Source organism: Gorilla gorilla, chromosome 3 (assembly GCF_029281585.2).
Source record: "Gorilla gorilla gorilla isolate KB3781 chromosome 3, NHGRI_mGorGor1-v2.1_pri, whole genome shotgun sequence".
Lineage (NCBI taxonomy): Eukaryota > Metazoa > Chordata > Mammalia > Primates > Hominidae > Gorilla > Gorilla gorilla.
The window spans coordinates 180,215,674-180,231,428 of NC_073227.2; the positions used below are offsets into that span (position 1 = coordinate 180,215,674).

Below are 15,755 nucleotides of genomic sequence, written 5' to 3' on the forward strand. Positions count from 1 at the left end.
TGTTTTTACCCAGCAAGATGTAACCACCGTTTTGAAGTATTTTTCTGTCCTAATTTTATTATGCTTATGTGTGTACATAAAGAAAATGGTGGCTCGAGGTGGGCGGATCACTTGAGGCCAGGAGTTCGAGACCAGCCTGGGCAACATGGCGAAACCCCATCTCTACTAAAAATACAAAAATTAGGCGTGGTGGCATGAGCCTGTAATTCCAGCTACTTGGGAGGCTGAGCCACGAGAATTGCTTGAGCCCCAGCAGCAGGGTTTGCAGTGAGCTGAGATCACACCTGGGTGACTGAGACCCTGTCTCAAAAAAAAAAAAAAAAAAAAAAAAGTGAAACCAAAGGTTTTAATTTATTTGAAAAAAATGGCGTCTTTAAAGACTTAGCCTTTGCATGGAATTGTAGGACACGGGTGCTCAACCACCTCGCCTGTATGTAAGTATGAGAATTCAAGCACATGCACACCCACGCCCACACAGATACTTACGAAGGACTGTTTTATGTACATACGGAGATCCTTTAAGGATTCTTGACAATGATATTTTTATATTACTATTTTAAAATGAAAATGTTTTATTTTTATGTTGAACAGAAGAGTATTTAAATAAAAACGTTGTTAAAAATACAATTAATCCGTAATCTTCATGAGGGTAGGGACTATGTTTATGTTTCAGGTTTGCCTTCTCATGCCTACCATGGAAATTTACATTTAGTCTGTTCCTGATGGTTTTTTTTTTCAATTCTCTATTCAGAAGAAGGAACTCCTTTGATCTGTAGATAAAGACCTTCCTTATGGTCTCACTTCCTAATAATGGCTGGTTACACATCATCAGGTGTTGGATTCTTCGTATCAATTTTCTGTGAAACTGCTTAGTGAATAAAAACCTGTTTAGGGTAAGGTATAGGAGAAAAATACAGCTTGCTTTTTATATCCTTTCTGATGTGAGGGGTAGTGGTGCTGTCAGGTGTTTTGCTGTATTGTTGCAGTTTCTTGCTGTTGGGACTCCTATAGTGAAGTTAGGCAGATTTAGCTTTGAATTTGACTCTGTCTCTGGGTGTGTATAAGTTACCTTTAAATTTTCTGAGACCCAGGTGACTCCAGGTGAGAAACAGATTTCTTGTGAAGATAAAATTGCAGCATATGAATCTAAAAGAGACATTTGTAAATTAATTTCATAACCCATTAGTAGTTTCCAAAAGAGTCAAAATTTCAGATTCTTTTAAATGTGATAAATTGTTCCTTGAGCCCTTGGATCTATTTCTTTACCCTGAGTTTAGCTGACTCATCGATTTGATGTAATCTCTCTCTCTCTCTCTCTATATATATAGTTTGTATTGGTGTTTTTCCTTTCGTTTATTGTTTATTGAATAGCTTCATAACTCCCAGTGTTTCACTCCTTCCTTTCATGTTAAAAATGAATTTCATAAATTTAAGATTGTGCCAGGCACAGTGGCTCATGCCTGTAATCCCAGCACCTTGGGAGGCTGAGGTGGGTGGATCGCTTGAGCCCAGGAGTTTGAGACCAGCCTGGACAAAATGGCACGACCCTATCTCTAAAAAAATACAAAAATTAGCCAGTGCGGTGGTGCACCTCTGCGGTCCCAGCACTCCTCAGGAGGCTGAGGTGGGAAGGTCACTTGAGCCTGGGAGGCGGAGGTTGCAGTGAGCCAAGAGTGCACCACCGCACTCTGGCCTGGGCGACAGTGAGACTTTGTCTCAAAAACAATAATAAAAATAATAAATAATGAAAAAAATGATAACATTAATGAGCCTATAGAATATCTGGCTTTACTGGTTCTTTAGTAGTTTACATTGTTTGCTAGTTAAAAAAAAAGGATGTCTGCTGTGTCCCCTGTATTTTCAGTATAAAGATGAAATATCTTTAATATTTTCATCAGCTTTCATAGTTCTTATTGATCTTACTGACTTTTCCTGTTTTGTTGGTTGCAATTCCTTGTAAATGAATTGCTATTGTTTGGAAAATAAGGATTTTTTTTGAAAATCTTAAAATGGTGTTTTCTTTCTTCAGAGTTTTTAATTATAAATGAAGTAATTTCCTTACAATTTAGAACTTTTAAGAAATAGAATAAAAATTACCCTCTACTTTAAAAATGTCATTTGTTTTCTTATTGTGGGAATTTATATATAATTGATATATTTACATATAACTCAGTATTATGAATAATATCATTTTATAATAAAATATCAGTATTCCAACAGTGGAAATTGTAAATACCAAAGCCCTTAACTCTTGTTAGTCCTCCTTCTAAAATTTGGCGTATACTTCATGTTTTAGTACATGCACTTTATATTTCTTTTGGCTTGATATCATTGTTGGGGTTGCTTACTGTGCTGTGTTGCATTAATTTATCTAGTGAGCTTGCTTTGTGCCATTTGACTATACAAAAATAAATAATGAAGACTTTGTCTATCAGCTTATAGCTCAGAGCTCCATCAGAGGAGTAAAAATATACAAATTTTTAAACTGTAATAAATCCAGTAACAGAAATGATGTAACGTATTTGTGAAAAAGATTAAAATTATTGTGTATCTGGAAAGCCATCTGTCTATTGGAAGGTGGCCATTGTTAGAACTTATTTTTTTGAAGCCGTGGAACACTTTGTTCATAGAAAATCCTGTTCAGCCCAACAACAGTAGCTGTTATGGTTGAAAGAGGTTTGGACGCCTTGAAATCCCAAGGGCTCTTGACATTGAAAACCTCTGATCTCAACTGTCTGCTGGACGCCTATAAAAGGATAGAGGATAATTTGTTGTAAATAAGTAATTTTCACTGTGGTTTTTTGGCATAATCGTATATTTGAGAGCACAAGTCTAAGCTGGCCAGAAGTCTGTAATAACAGCAGTGTAGGTGAGCAAAAATGGGACCCTGAACTGTAGCAAAGGGTTTCGATAGAGACTTGGGAGGGGAACCCACAGAATGTGATGATAGGCTGTGAAGAGGGAGAAGCTTGGGAAGTTGTCCCTTTATCTTTTGGTTGGAGGGTGTTGGTGAGACCGCAGATACAGGAAAATAAAGGTGTTTTTCTATTTTTTGGTCATGGGTGGCTGGCCCTCTGGAGTTCCTTGTGGTCCCCATGTAGTTACTGGAACCTTTGTTAGTCTTCATTTTATTTCACTTTCTTGTTTTATAGGCATGTGATCAATAGCCCTCGATGATGATTCCTGTCTCCTTTTCTCCAGATGCCAACAGCTTCGTCTTTTGAATGTGATACTGTGCGGTATTACATCCTGGATAGTATAAAGTGACCTTTATAAAATAGCACCAAAATTGGTATTTGATGCTATATGTGGTTCTCAGTTGTGCCGAACCTGTCTCAGATAGCTGTGTCGTGTGCTCAGCTCAGCCACTATTTCTGTACATTTTGCCTATTCTTACTCACAAAGCAATCGCCATCTTTTTGCTTCTCTGTTTTAATGACCTTGTTAATGCTGTCCATGTGTAGCATTCAGAGGAGCTTCCTCACTCCCCTGGGCCGCTTCAGGCTTGGCCATATTGCACTTGCTCTGCTAAAGTGGGAGGAGTCTCTTCTTGTAGCCCATACACCCTCCTTGTTTCATATTTTGTCAGGATCATCTGGGAAAGCACTAACTTCTAGTTCCAGTTTGCTTAGATTTTTCATGGGCACCATTCTTTCTGTTTCTGTTTATTGCTTCTCCACTCCCGAAAACCCCCCAAAACTTAGATGGCCATGTTTGTGGCTGTTGGGAGTCTTGTTTTGAGCCGATGGTCTTCTAGGATCAGCATCCTTTGCCCACAGCCACTTCCGCAACGCCTGCCACTCTGTTTTCTTTCAACTCTCTTTTCTCTCCTTGTCAGTCCCCCTTGGCTTTTCTTTCTTTCTTCGTTTTTTTGGCGGAGTTTTGCTGTTGTTGCCTAGGCTGGAGTGCAGTGGCATGATCTTGGCCCACGGCAACCTCCGCCTCCTGGGTTCAAGCGATTCTCTTGCCTCAGCCTCCCGAATAGTTGGGACAACAGGCACCCGCCACCATGCCTGGCTAATTTTTGTATTTTTAGTAGAGACGGGGTTTCACCATGTTGGCCAGGTAGATCTCAAACTCCTGACCTCAGGTGATCCACCTACCTCTGCCTCCTAAAGTGCTGGGATTACAGGCGTGAGCCACTGTGCCTGGCCTCCATGAGCAACCTTTTTGGCTGACTGGGCCTCACTTAAGTTTTCACATTGTATTAACAGCTGAATGAAGTAGCATTTTCACAGTTATTTTCTTGCCCTCTAATAATTGTCTTTGCTGATTTAATCAGTTTTCTTTGGACTTAGTATTTTTTTGTTCTTTCAGTTCCCTTGTCAACTTCAACTTGATCGCTTGCATTTACTGGCCGCCTCCTTAAATGAGAATGTGGAGCGGCACACACAGCTCTTTCCCATGGAGAGAGTGCCACCTTGTGGATCTCTAGGATATTGCCGAGGAGGCTCTTAGATCCTGGCTCCATTTTTCCATTTACTGGTGAACTGAGTTCACATCTTTGACTTTCAAGCACTTTAATACCTTACCTGGGTTCCTGTCTATTCAGTTCATTAATTTACTTATTAAGAAAATATTTGAGTGCCAATCAAGCATTATGTAGTGTATATATTGGGGGTACTTAAGAGTTAGAGGAGTTTAAAAACTATTGAGGAGAAACTCCTAATGTGAATAATTATGACTCTCTGGCACCTACGTCACGTGAGCATGTACACAGGGCACTGGGAAGCTGGAAGAAAGTGACTCACTTTCCTTGGAATATACCAAAACACTTCTCAGAGGAGGTGATAGTTAACCTGAAACTAGAAGGATGAGTAATAAATTTACAAGAGAAAATATACTATTTAGAAGCTAGACTGCAGTTTTGTTCAAAACCTGTGTGGCATAGGTGGAAAAAAAAATGTGTGGCCTGGCCGAACAGGATGAAGTTTGCAGCATAAGGAATGTTGGGGTTGGGAGCAGAAAGCAAAGCTGTAGGTTGGTCCTTTCAGAGACGATCGTGAGAGAGGAAAGGAGATGAGGAAGATGAAGAGAATTAGTATTTTTTGTAACCATCATGCAAGGTACTGCGTATATATTGTTTCATTAAATAAAACGAGCTTTGTGAAGAAGGCATCAATGTCTTCCATTTTGCAGTTGAGGAACTAGAATCTCAGAATTTGACTTTACCAGGATCACGTGGCTAGTGTGGAAGAAGGAATCTGTGCTCCAGAACCTGCGCTCTTTGCACAGCATTTCCTGCTTCCTTCATGGGCTCTGCCAGGTGGTTTGGACCTTCTCCTGTGAAGGACCATTGGGTTCATCAGAAGGATGTCATCTGATCCGATTTACCTGAGCAAATGATCACTGAAATGTTTCCCAGCTTCTACTAGGCATGATGCGCAGTTCCTGCCTTGAAAGGAAGTTCATTGTAGTTGTTGGAAGAAGATGCTCAGGAATAAGAAATCATTACAGAAAAACATAAAACAGTGAAATTAGATGGGCTAAGTATTTTAGAGGTTGGAAAACAGTGAGTGAGAAGATTTTCTTAAAGTAGTAGTTTTTGAGCCATCTCTTAAGGTACAGTGGGATGTGGAGGGTAGATGGAGAGAGGTAAACATCTTGAACAGCATGGCAGAGTTGGAATGAACAGAAGGAAAGCAGCCAGTCAGGAGCAGCAGGTTATGTTGAGGGGTAGTAGGAAGGAAGGTGGGAGAGGTGAGGGGGTCAGATCAAGTATTTCCCTCATGCCCATTAGACTTTGTTTAGATAATGCTCAGCGGGGATCTTACAGTTCTGATTGCCCCAGAGGCTTTCTATCTGTTTACATTGGAAGGTGAACTGATCATTTTATAATGGTCTGTATTTGGTTTTGTTTGGCCTCGTTAATTTCCTTCCTGTTGATGAAAAACAGAAACAGGAGCCTTTTAGAGTTTCTCGTTATAAACCAGGGCTTTTGTGACTTCCGTTTTGTCCATTGTGGGATGAGATGTATTGAAATGAAATCAGTTGTCCATTGTGGTTCCTATCTCAAGATCCTGTGGTCAAATTCTGAGATTCTAAGAAGGATTCGGTCTTCTGTAAGCGTGAATTCCCCTGATTAGAGAGACTCGAAAGTACTGCTTTCCTATACGAACCTCTTTAGTCTTCAGATTTCTGTTTTTTTGCCCAGTACTGGTAGTGTCAGGTTATTTGGAAATCCTCAGTCAGGGTTCTTTCAGGATTAAGCTTTGGCATTTCAGCAACACTTGAAGGGGCTCCTTTGCTCATAATTTAAAAAAAAAATTATTTGAGGAAAAATTAAAATAGCACTGATTAATACAATGTATGTACCTAGTTGCATGGATATTAATAGAGTTGTGCTTTTTTTTCCTGCCATTTGTTCCTCTTGGGACTTCACATTGAGACCATTTTTCTGAAAGTTTTTCAGAGTTGGCCAGCCCCATGTGTAGGAAACATCTAGGATATTTGTTTAAAAGTCACTTTGATGGATCTCCTATCTAATGATCAGAAACCGGGGAATTGGGTGGGATAGATGCATTTTAAATTAACATCTTAGGTGATTCATTTGCACATCAGGGCCTGAGAACTACTGGATAGAATAGAATCTCAGTGTTAGTCTTAGATATTTATTATTATTACTACCACTACACTTACTTCTTGTCTTACAATGTGGTTACATCCCAATAAACCCACTATATGTTGAAAACATCCTAAGTCAAAATGCAGTTAACGTACCTAGCCTACTGAACATCATTGCTTAGCCTAATGATATGGTTAGGCTCTGTGTCCCCACCCAAATCTCATGTCAAATTGTTGTGCCGTTGGGGGAGGGACCTAGTGGGAGGTGATTGGATCATGGGGGCAGATTTCCCCTATGCTGTTCTCATGATAGTGGATGAGTGCTCATGAGATCTGGTGGTTTAAACGTGTAGCGCTTCCCTCTTTGCTCTCTTTTCTGCTCCACCATGGTAAAACATGCTTGCTTCCCCTTCGCCTTCCCCCATGATTGTAAGTTTCCTGAGGTCTCCCCTGTCATGCTTCCTGTACAGCCTGCGGAACTGTGAGCCAGTTAAACCTCTTTTCAAGTTACCCAGTCCCAGGTAGTTCTTTATAGCAGTGTGAGAACCGACACATACACTTAGGCTACCATAAACATGCTCAGCACACTTACATTAGCCTACAGTTGGGCAGGATCTTTTTTTTTTTTTTTTTCTTTTATTTGAGACAGAGTGTTGCTCTGTCACCCAGGCTGGAGTGCAGTGGTGCAATCTCAGCCTCACTGCAAGCTCCGCCTCCCGGGTTCACGCCATTCTCCTGCCTCAGCCTCCCGAGTAGCTGGGACTACCGGCACCGCCACCATGCCCGGCTAATTTTTTTTGCATTTTTAGTAGAGACGGGGTTTCACCGTGTTAGCCAGGATGGTCTCGATCTCCTGACCTCGTGATCCACCCGCCTCGGCCTTCCGAAGTGCTGGGATTACAGGCATGAGCCACCGCGCCCAGCCGCACAGGATCTTTTAACACAAAGCCTATTTTATAACAAACTGTTGAGTACCTCATGTAATTTATTGGATATTCTACTGAAAATGAAAAGCAGAATCGTTGTGGTGCTGGAAGTTGAGTGTGTCGTAAAGACAAAAAAGCTTGTCAGACCATTGGAAGTTGGGCACCGTCTGTACCATTATTATTATTGTCAGTCTTCTCTTAACCAGCTTCATTGCCTGGAAGTGAGGTCTCAATTTGCATATCCTTTAAGTACTGAACAATTTGCTGCTGCTACTACTAAGTACTATTTTCATAATTTCAGTTTCATTTTTCTTAAAAAAAAAAACCATCACTTTCCCATTTTTACATACACATGTAAAAACCCTCCAGTGACAGCTAGCTGCACTGTGGAAAGGAAGTGTTTGCAGACCTTGAAGGGAAGCACGTTGTACCCCACACGGAAACTCTGCCTGCCTGAGGCATGATTGTAAGTGAAAAGAGTAAGCGTGTTTAGTTCAGTGCTTTCTAATAAAGTAAGGGGAATTTTCTAGACTAGTAAGACTAAATAAAACATATTTTGATGCTGACACCTCAGCAAGGAATTTTCATAACAGGAACTAAACATGAATTCTATGGGGGATGGATAGGAGGAGAGGAGAGGGGTTTTTCTAGCTTACAACTATTTCCAGAACATCTGTAAAATAAAAGTCACTGTTTTTTGTATTCTTACATTTCTTAACTATGTATTCTTACTTTTAATTAACTTACTTTTCCAAAATCTGAATCCTTAGAAGGGATAACTCAAAGAAATTTTGCTTATCATATGTGGCCTGGCATGTGGTAAATGCTCACTGAATTTAATAAATGTTGATTGAATGGTCATTCTCTGCAAATGCCTACTAAAGCAAATATAACTCTTGCAAGTTAGCTTTGGATTCTTTGAGGAATGTAGAGAAACAGCCTATCTATCAGATAAACAAAATTGTAATAAGTGGTAGAGATTACCACTTACCTTCACATCCTCAAATCTTTCCCATGGATTTCCTGATATAAAGAGTCAACCCTAAATATAGGCTAATCGATGAGTGGTAAGGATGCTAGAGCATTCACTGCCACAGTATTTTACCGACTTTGAACACTGGTTGCCTTTCACTTCAAGTGTGTTTTATTATCAGTGCCAGGAGAGCTGAGTTTGTAAGCCTTGTGCTTAATTTGTCCATATTATTTTTGCCTTCAGAGTTGACAGACATGAAATAATTGAAAAGTCAGCTAATGTTTGTTATTTCTCTCTGTCACAGATAATCTAGATCATGGTGCCATTTATTGTACTTTCTAACATGTTAACTCTATTAGTTGTCACTGAATAATTATTTGCATTTAATGATCATGAACTGTTCATTTAATCCTTGTAGCAGCCTAGTAACTTGCCCCAGGCCACATAGTTAGGAAGTGGCAATCTACCTTAATTTCCTATTTTTCTAGATTTTATTTCCTTGGGCCAGCGTTTTTTGTGATAAATGGAACACTGTAAAAACAGATTTTAAAAAGTTTACAGAGTATTTTTTTTCCCGCTTTCTGTTTTAGTGTTTCACCATTTGTTATTTAAAAATTATTAAACTAGTTTTGGGTCTGGAATAACAGTTTTACTTGGCATAATTCAGAATTTGAGAATAATGCTGTCATATTAATAAAGACAAATAAGTTTTTTTCACAAACCAAATGAATGATTGCTGGTTGCAAGAGCTAATGATTAAAAACTGAGAAGACAAAAATATGAATTACTCTTTGAAGTACTTTGCATTTTCGCTTTAGAAATCTTTTTATTTTTATGGTTCTGCATTCTAACTGAACTCTTTGACAGTGCTTTTCCGTTATGTTTTCTTGAGGCATTGCTGTTGAGCTAAGTAGTCATGAATTTGGTGAAGAATCGACTTGGGGGGAAAGATGTTCCGCTGCTGATTCACTTTGGAAGCAGATAGCACAGTGAAAATGATTAGGTGATAGTGATTGACATTATTAAGTAATGTAATTATTCAGAGTTGTAAATAGAATTTAGTGTCTTCTAAAAACTTTTTAATGTCACAATACAGAAACCAAACAAAACAAGGACTTGGCAGAAATTGCTGAAGACTCCCTTGCAACATGCATATGGTTCATGGGGATCTGAGAGGAGCATAGTATGCAGCGTCTATGATGTACTCTTGAAAGAAATGGGGTGTGCTCTGTGCTTCCTTTCTACTCCTCCCACTGGCTGGAGTGTGGATGTGGTGGATGAGATTTGGACCTGTCACCCTAGAATATGAGATGGAAGCCATGGGTTGAGGACGGCTGAACCACAAAATAGAAAGCGTGTGGCTTCCCAATATCGTGGAAACATCTTACCAGTCTTGGACTTCCAGTGTTCAGACTATTTTGTGTGTGAGAAAGAAATGAACTTCCTCCTTGGTTATGTTATGCCATTGCTATGTTTAGATTTTTGTTTTAATAGTAGCTGAGTTTATGTCCTAACTAATAAATTTGATGCAGTTGACTATGTATGATAAAATAACTTATTCATGGCAGAGAGCACCATAAACCAAGTCCAAGGGTAAGCAGCAAACTGGGAGAAAAAATATTCACAGCTCATGTTTTCAGAAGGCCAATTTTTATAAAGTACCGCTAGGAAAAAAAAAAAAGAAATCTCACAATTTTTTTTTTTGTTTTTGAGACAGAGTCTCTCGCCATGTCACCCAGGCTGGAGTGCAGTAGCACAATCTCAGCTCACTACAAACCTCCGCCTCCCGGATTCAAGCGATTCTCCTGCCTCAGCCTCCCAAGTAGCTGGGATTACAGGCAGGCGTGAGCCACCACACTGGCTAATTTTTTTGTATTTTTAGTAGAGACGGGGTTTCACCATGTTGGCCAGGCTGGTCTTGAACTCCTGACCTCAGGTGATCCGCCTGCCTGAGCCTCCCAAAGTGCTGAGATTATAGGTGTGAGCCACCACGCCCAGCCAAAAAAAAAAAAAAAAAAACACCTCACAATTAATTGGAGACTTAGAGTAATTAGAGACTTAGTTAAAAGTTATGAAGTGATTTTACAAAAAAAAAAATAGAAGTGACTCATGAACTTAAAAAAGATGGTCTTATAAGAAAAACAAATGAAAAACAAACTGAGATATCATTTTCACCAAGCCGATTGGCAAAACATCCAAAAGCACTAAAGTCACCCTGACCTTGCGAGGCAGTGGCAGCCCATGGCCTTTGCACTCACACTCCTGATCCTCCATGCCTGTTGCCTGGAATGCTGCTCCCTTCAGGATCCACGTGGCTAACTCACCTCCTTTGCTCAAATGTCTTCTCTATGAGACTTGAATGTAATCTCCATGAGGGCAGGGATCTTTTTGTTGTCGTTCCCTGACATATCCTAAACATCCAGAAAAGCCTTCCACATAAAATTTGTCAATATTTGTTAAATTATAACAAACTATATTAGTAAGGTTGTGGGGAAGTAGGTAGGCATGTAAATTGCTAACTACCTGTGGAGGACAGTTTGACAATACCTAACAAGATTACTATGTATGTGCTCCTAGACCCAACAGTTGCCTTTCTTCCAGCTACTACTGTATGTACAAAATTACTATTGCAGTTTTTGTTTTTATATAATTGTATAATATTGAAAACAATGGGAAATGACTACCAGTAGGGGGTTGCTTAAGTCAAATATGGCACATCCATACATGCTTTACAGCAGTAAAAAGAATACTCAAGAAAGCTATCTTTTGATGAAAAGATCTCTAAGAGTTATTGCGAAAGAAAAGAACTGTGTAGAGTGTGCTGTCTTTTCTGTAACAAAGAAGAAAGATGGTGGGAGGGATAAGAATATATGTCCATTATTGTGTGCATATACATAAAGAAATTCTAAAAGAATACTGAAGAAATAGTGGAGAAATGTGAGAACTGCTAGACAGGGAACATGATTAGAAATAGTTAAGTTTCACTGATAGCTCTGGGTATTTTTTCATTTTATGAAGCAAGTGAAAGTATTTCATGTTCAAAAAAAGTAAAAAACTTAGAATGGTAGATGCTGTAGGTCTAAGGAACATTTGAAACATTTAAATGTACTAATAAATATATTTGGTGTATTTCAGGGATACAAAGTAATTTGTAAAAATGATTTCAGTAGTTGAATAATGGTATTTTTATGAATGTGTTGTATGCTATTCTTTATTATTTTAAAAGTAATATGGGTGCTGCACTTTGTGCTATATGTTTTAATTTTTTGTTGTTGTTGTTATAGGTAACAATCTGATTCTGTTACCTTTTCTTTTCAGCCCCGATGATATTGGGACCTGCTGGTATATCCTTCTTTCTGGTTCCGTGTTCATCAAGGAATCCATGTTTCTTCCAAGAAGCAGGTATTGTATAGACATTCTGTAATAGATTATCCATGAAGCTTGAAATTCTTTTGCAGAATTGAGTTCTAAAATTCTTTTCTCTTCCTGTGTTCTCTTCTGCTGATACAAAGCAAGACAGTACTTTGGGGTGTTAATGCATGAATCTTTAAGAAATAACTTTGTTTTGTATATACTTTTCCAATCTCTTTAACAAAGGGCAAGAACAGAAAACATGCTGATGACATGTGCATTTGTTACATGATCATGTCAGCTGTGTTGAGGGCACATTTGCTCCTAGGGAATAAAATCAGCTCAAGATAGCTTAGATAAAGGGGGACTAACTTAAAGAGTATAGCAGGCAGTCTCATAAACATCTAAAGAGAGGCAAAGAAAGTTCATTAAGACCACATGGGACTGGAAATGGAAAGCCAGGGACTTTCATTGACATTTTTTGCTTCTCAAGATCATATGGCCTTTCATTTTTGCATTTGTCTGTGGGTTGGCTACCTGCTCTGTAAGGCTGTTAATTCCTTTCTCCCTGTGTCTTTGGCTTGTATGTGCTGACTACTCACTTACGGCCTTATGTCCCTAATGTTTACATTGTTTTGACTGCAGTGCTGGTATTGTCTTTAGATTCCTCAGGATACAATCTGACTGGCCCGGGTTGGGGCGGATGTATTCCTCTGTTCCAACCAGCTGTGGCCAGAAAGGGTTAGGGCTCATCTGTTACATACATGATTGCCTAGATTCAGGTTCCCCAAGGGTGTCAGCTACTGAGTTTCAGTAGTTACGTTTCTATGTACTTTTCGCAAGTAAATAATTTTTACTAAAGGTTTTAAAATTTTAAGTATTTTTATTTTAAATTACTAAATAAATATTTTATTTGAATCGACTAAAGTACAGGGATTGCCCCTTTCTGTCACTTAGCTCTTCTATAAAAATATTGAAATGTCTTGTTGATAAATATTCTGAATGGGTCAGGGTCATATTAAGAATCTATTTGAAAGATGTGAACAAATTTTTATAAAAGGTCAGAGTCTGAAACAAGGAGAGGTAATTTTGCACTGTAGAGAAAGATCAGCCTGGGTGTGGCAGCTGACGCGAGTAGAATGGGCTTTTGGTGGCCAGAATGCTAGTGGAGGAGTGCCAGAGGCACGTTGCATCTAATTAAAAATAATCTCGGGTGCGATTCTCATGCCTCTTTGCCCTTCTACTTCTTTGAGGTCAAATTGGCAAACATAGTCTCTTTGGAAAATGGTCACATGAGGGAGGGACGCTCTATTGCCTGCTTGTTTCTGTAGTAGCAATAGTCTTAGAAATGATGCTAGCATTGGTGGTGGTGGTAGTAGTAATAGAGATAGTAATAATTGTAGTAGTAAAAATAATAGTAATAAAAGAATGACGACAAAATAGTTAAGCTTTTACAGTATTTTCCATTTACCAGGCACCATTTTAAATGTTTTGTATATGTTAAATGATTTCATAACTCTCCTTTGAAGTGGGTACAGTTATTACCTGTATTTTATGAATGAGGAAATGATGGTCATACAGGATGGAGCGTAGTTGTACCTCCTGGAAATCTGCCTAGAAAGCCTAGAGTGACCCTGTGAGCCAGCTTCGATAATTCTAGGAATTCTGTTTTCTGCAGGAATGTCTCCATTGGAATCATAAAGCTCTTCCACTCCTTCAGACTCAGGACCTACTATTTGGTCCCTTTTTGGAGGTTCTGTCTGACTCTATTTCTGAACTTAAAAGAAGGTGCTGGCAAATAGTATTTAAGCATTGGCATATTTTAAAAATTACATATAATTTAATATAAAAGTAGTAATTACTACATACATTTTCAAAAATAAAGAGAAGAAGCATTATCAGCTAAAATCCTGTCATCCAAGATAATCATTCTTTAATAGTATTTTTTTCTCTACGCTTATATGCTTGTATTTAAGATCATGCTTTAAATACAATTTAATGTCTTCCTTATTCTGGTTAAAGAATATATGTGTTGCCTTATAATATTAAAAATTCTTCATAAAAAGATTTACTCTTTATAACTTTTAGTGCCTATTTAACATTCAGTTATTTGAACTTTCCACAATTTAGTTAATAATTTCAAAGGATACATTTCATTATAAATAATGCTGTAGCAAATGTAATTTGAAATTTATGTCTTAAAAAGAGCACTGATTGTGACTTTATCATCATCTTAATACAGGGTCTGTTGTACAAACTAAATCCATAAGACTGAAACCCTAGAACAGTGAAGAAGCCAGTAGTGGTCGTCCTTGACTACCAGCCATTATCAAGTAGTCACGTAACAGCTTGTTCTAACTTGTGGAAAGGGAACTTAATGTTCAGAAGACTGCTATTCTAGAAAAAAGAGTTCTTGCAGTTCAGACTTATTTCTTGAGCACATTGGACTCTACGTCTAATTATTTTAAAAGATGACGTAAGTTATTCTTTTTCTGGCTGGATGTCAAGTGCTTGCCAGTTAGTACTTTAATAGGGTGAAAGAGGGAATGGCGGTTCCGACGGAATGACAAGCCAGTACTATATATAGGTTATTCCTTCATGTTGCACCTGCTGACAGTTTGCACCGTCCAAGTTGTTTGTTTCCTTTGGGGATGTTGCCTTAGGAATAGGACTGAGATTGTTTTAATGAGAAAGAGTTTAATGGTGTTATGTTGAAGATTGGCGTTAGTGATTCAATATATATTTCTCTTTCCAGAAAACATTGAGGTTCTATATGGATTAGGTATTACTGACAGTCCAGTTTATAAAACAACTAGTTTACAGATTATTCTTCACCCCACGTTTTTATCATGTAAGCCTGGAAATTGGTTATCAGTATATAATAAGTCAACCGAGCATTCTCTTGAAAGTGCCAACTCGTTTTGACGGGTAATTCACCTTGAAAGTACCAAAGTAGCTTGAACAACATTTTTATATTTTTGATGAATTCTTATGAAATTGTTTTGACACATGATTTCATCCGGTGAAAAGGATGATATATATGGCAGAAAATCTGTCATTTGGCTTCCAGATTTAATTAGCCTTATTGAAATCCTCAGTTGACGTTTAAGTCAGCATTTTATGTTTTTCTAATTTTTTTTCTTTTGTTTTTGTTATCTTCCTAGATAGATGAGGGTGGTTTGGGTATGTATTTTTACTTTGGTTGTTTGAACATGACTATTGTTCCTTGTTAAGATTTGTAGAGCTTATGAATTCCTATGTGACTGTCAGTGACAGCTTGCTCACTCTTCTCCACTTCAAGCAGTTTCAGTGATTATGAATGTTGTTTTTGTGAGTTTTATTTTTAATCTACTAGAAATTTGTCAAGTTTTGAAACATTGATATTTATACAAGTGCCTGTAATGCCATGTAATTTTATGTTGTTACATATATTGTTGCCTTCAGATAGAGCTGAACTCTTATTTGAATTACAGTTTGTATTGAAGCAAGGTACAATTTATAGTTATTGTTTTCTTAAAAGTCTTATTTAAAATGAATTCAGTTTCTTTGTATCAATGAAAGATTGCTATCAAAGGTAATTTAAGAATGGAGTGTGTGGGGTGAGAGAGAATATTTGCCATAGGTGAATATAGAAACAGTGCAAACCGCGATGTGTTTTTTCAGATCTATGAGTGAAGCAGTTGTGAACACTCTGTTGTAAGGTTGTGTGCTGCATAACTTTATGAGGTGCTGATTACACCCATAGTCATTGTAGGTTGATTTATTAAAATAATTGACAGGCAGAGGGTAGTAAGAAGAAGGAGTTTTTCCTACCCTACATAATATTTTCAAAGGCATTTGCAACAGCTGTGGGGCTAGACAGCAGTAGATGAAGATTATCTTATGAGGTTGCAGATTTAGAAATGGTTTTCTAATGTACCTTTGCTTTATGCTATTGTACA

At 38.2% G+C, this 15,755-nt stretch overlaps 1 protein-coding gene across 10 annotated transcripts in view; it reads left to right on the forward strand.

Moving 5' to 3' along the window:
- Positions 1-15,755, forward strand: part of RAPGEF2 (Rap guanine nucleotide exchange factor 2) — a 253,188-nt gene that overhangs the window by 92,202 nt on the left and 145,231 nt on the right. For all 10 annotated transcript variants that reach the window (XM_031010191.3, XM_031010192.3, XM_031010193.3 and 7 more), the window contains exon 4: positions 11,782-11,865. In XM_031010191.3, the coding sequence (XP_030866051.1) occupies positions 11,782-11,865 (84 nt within the window). The remainder of the gene's footprint in view (positions 1-11,781; positions 11,866-15,755) is intronic.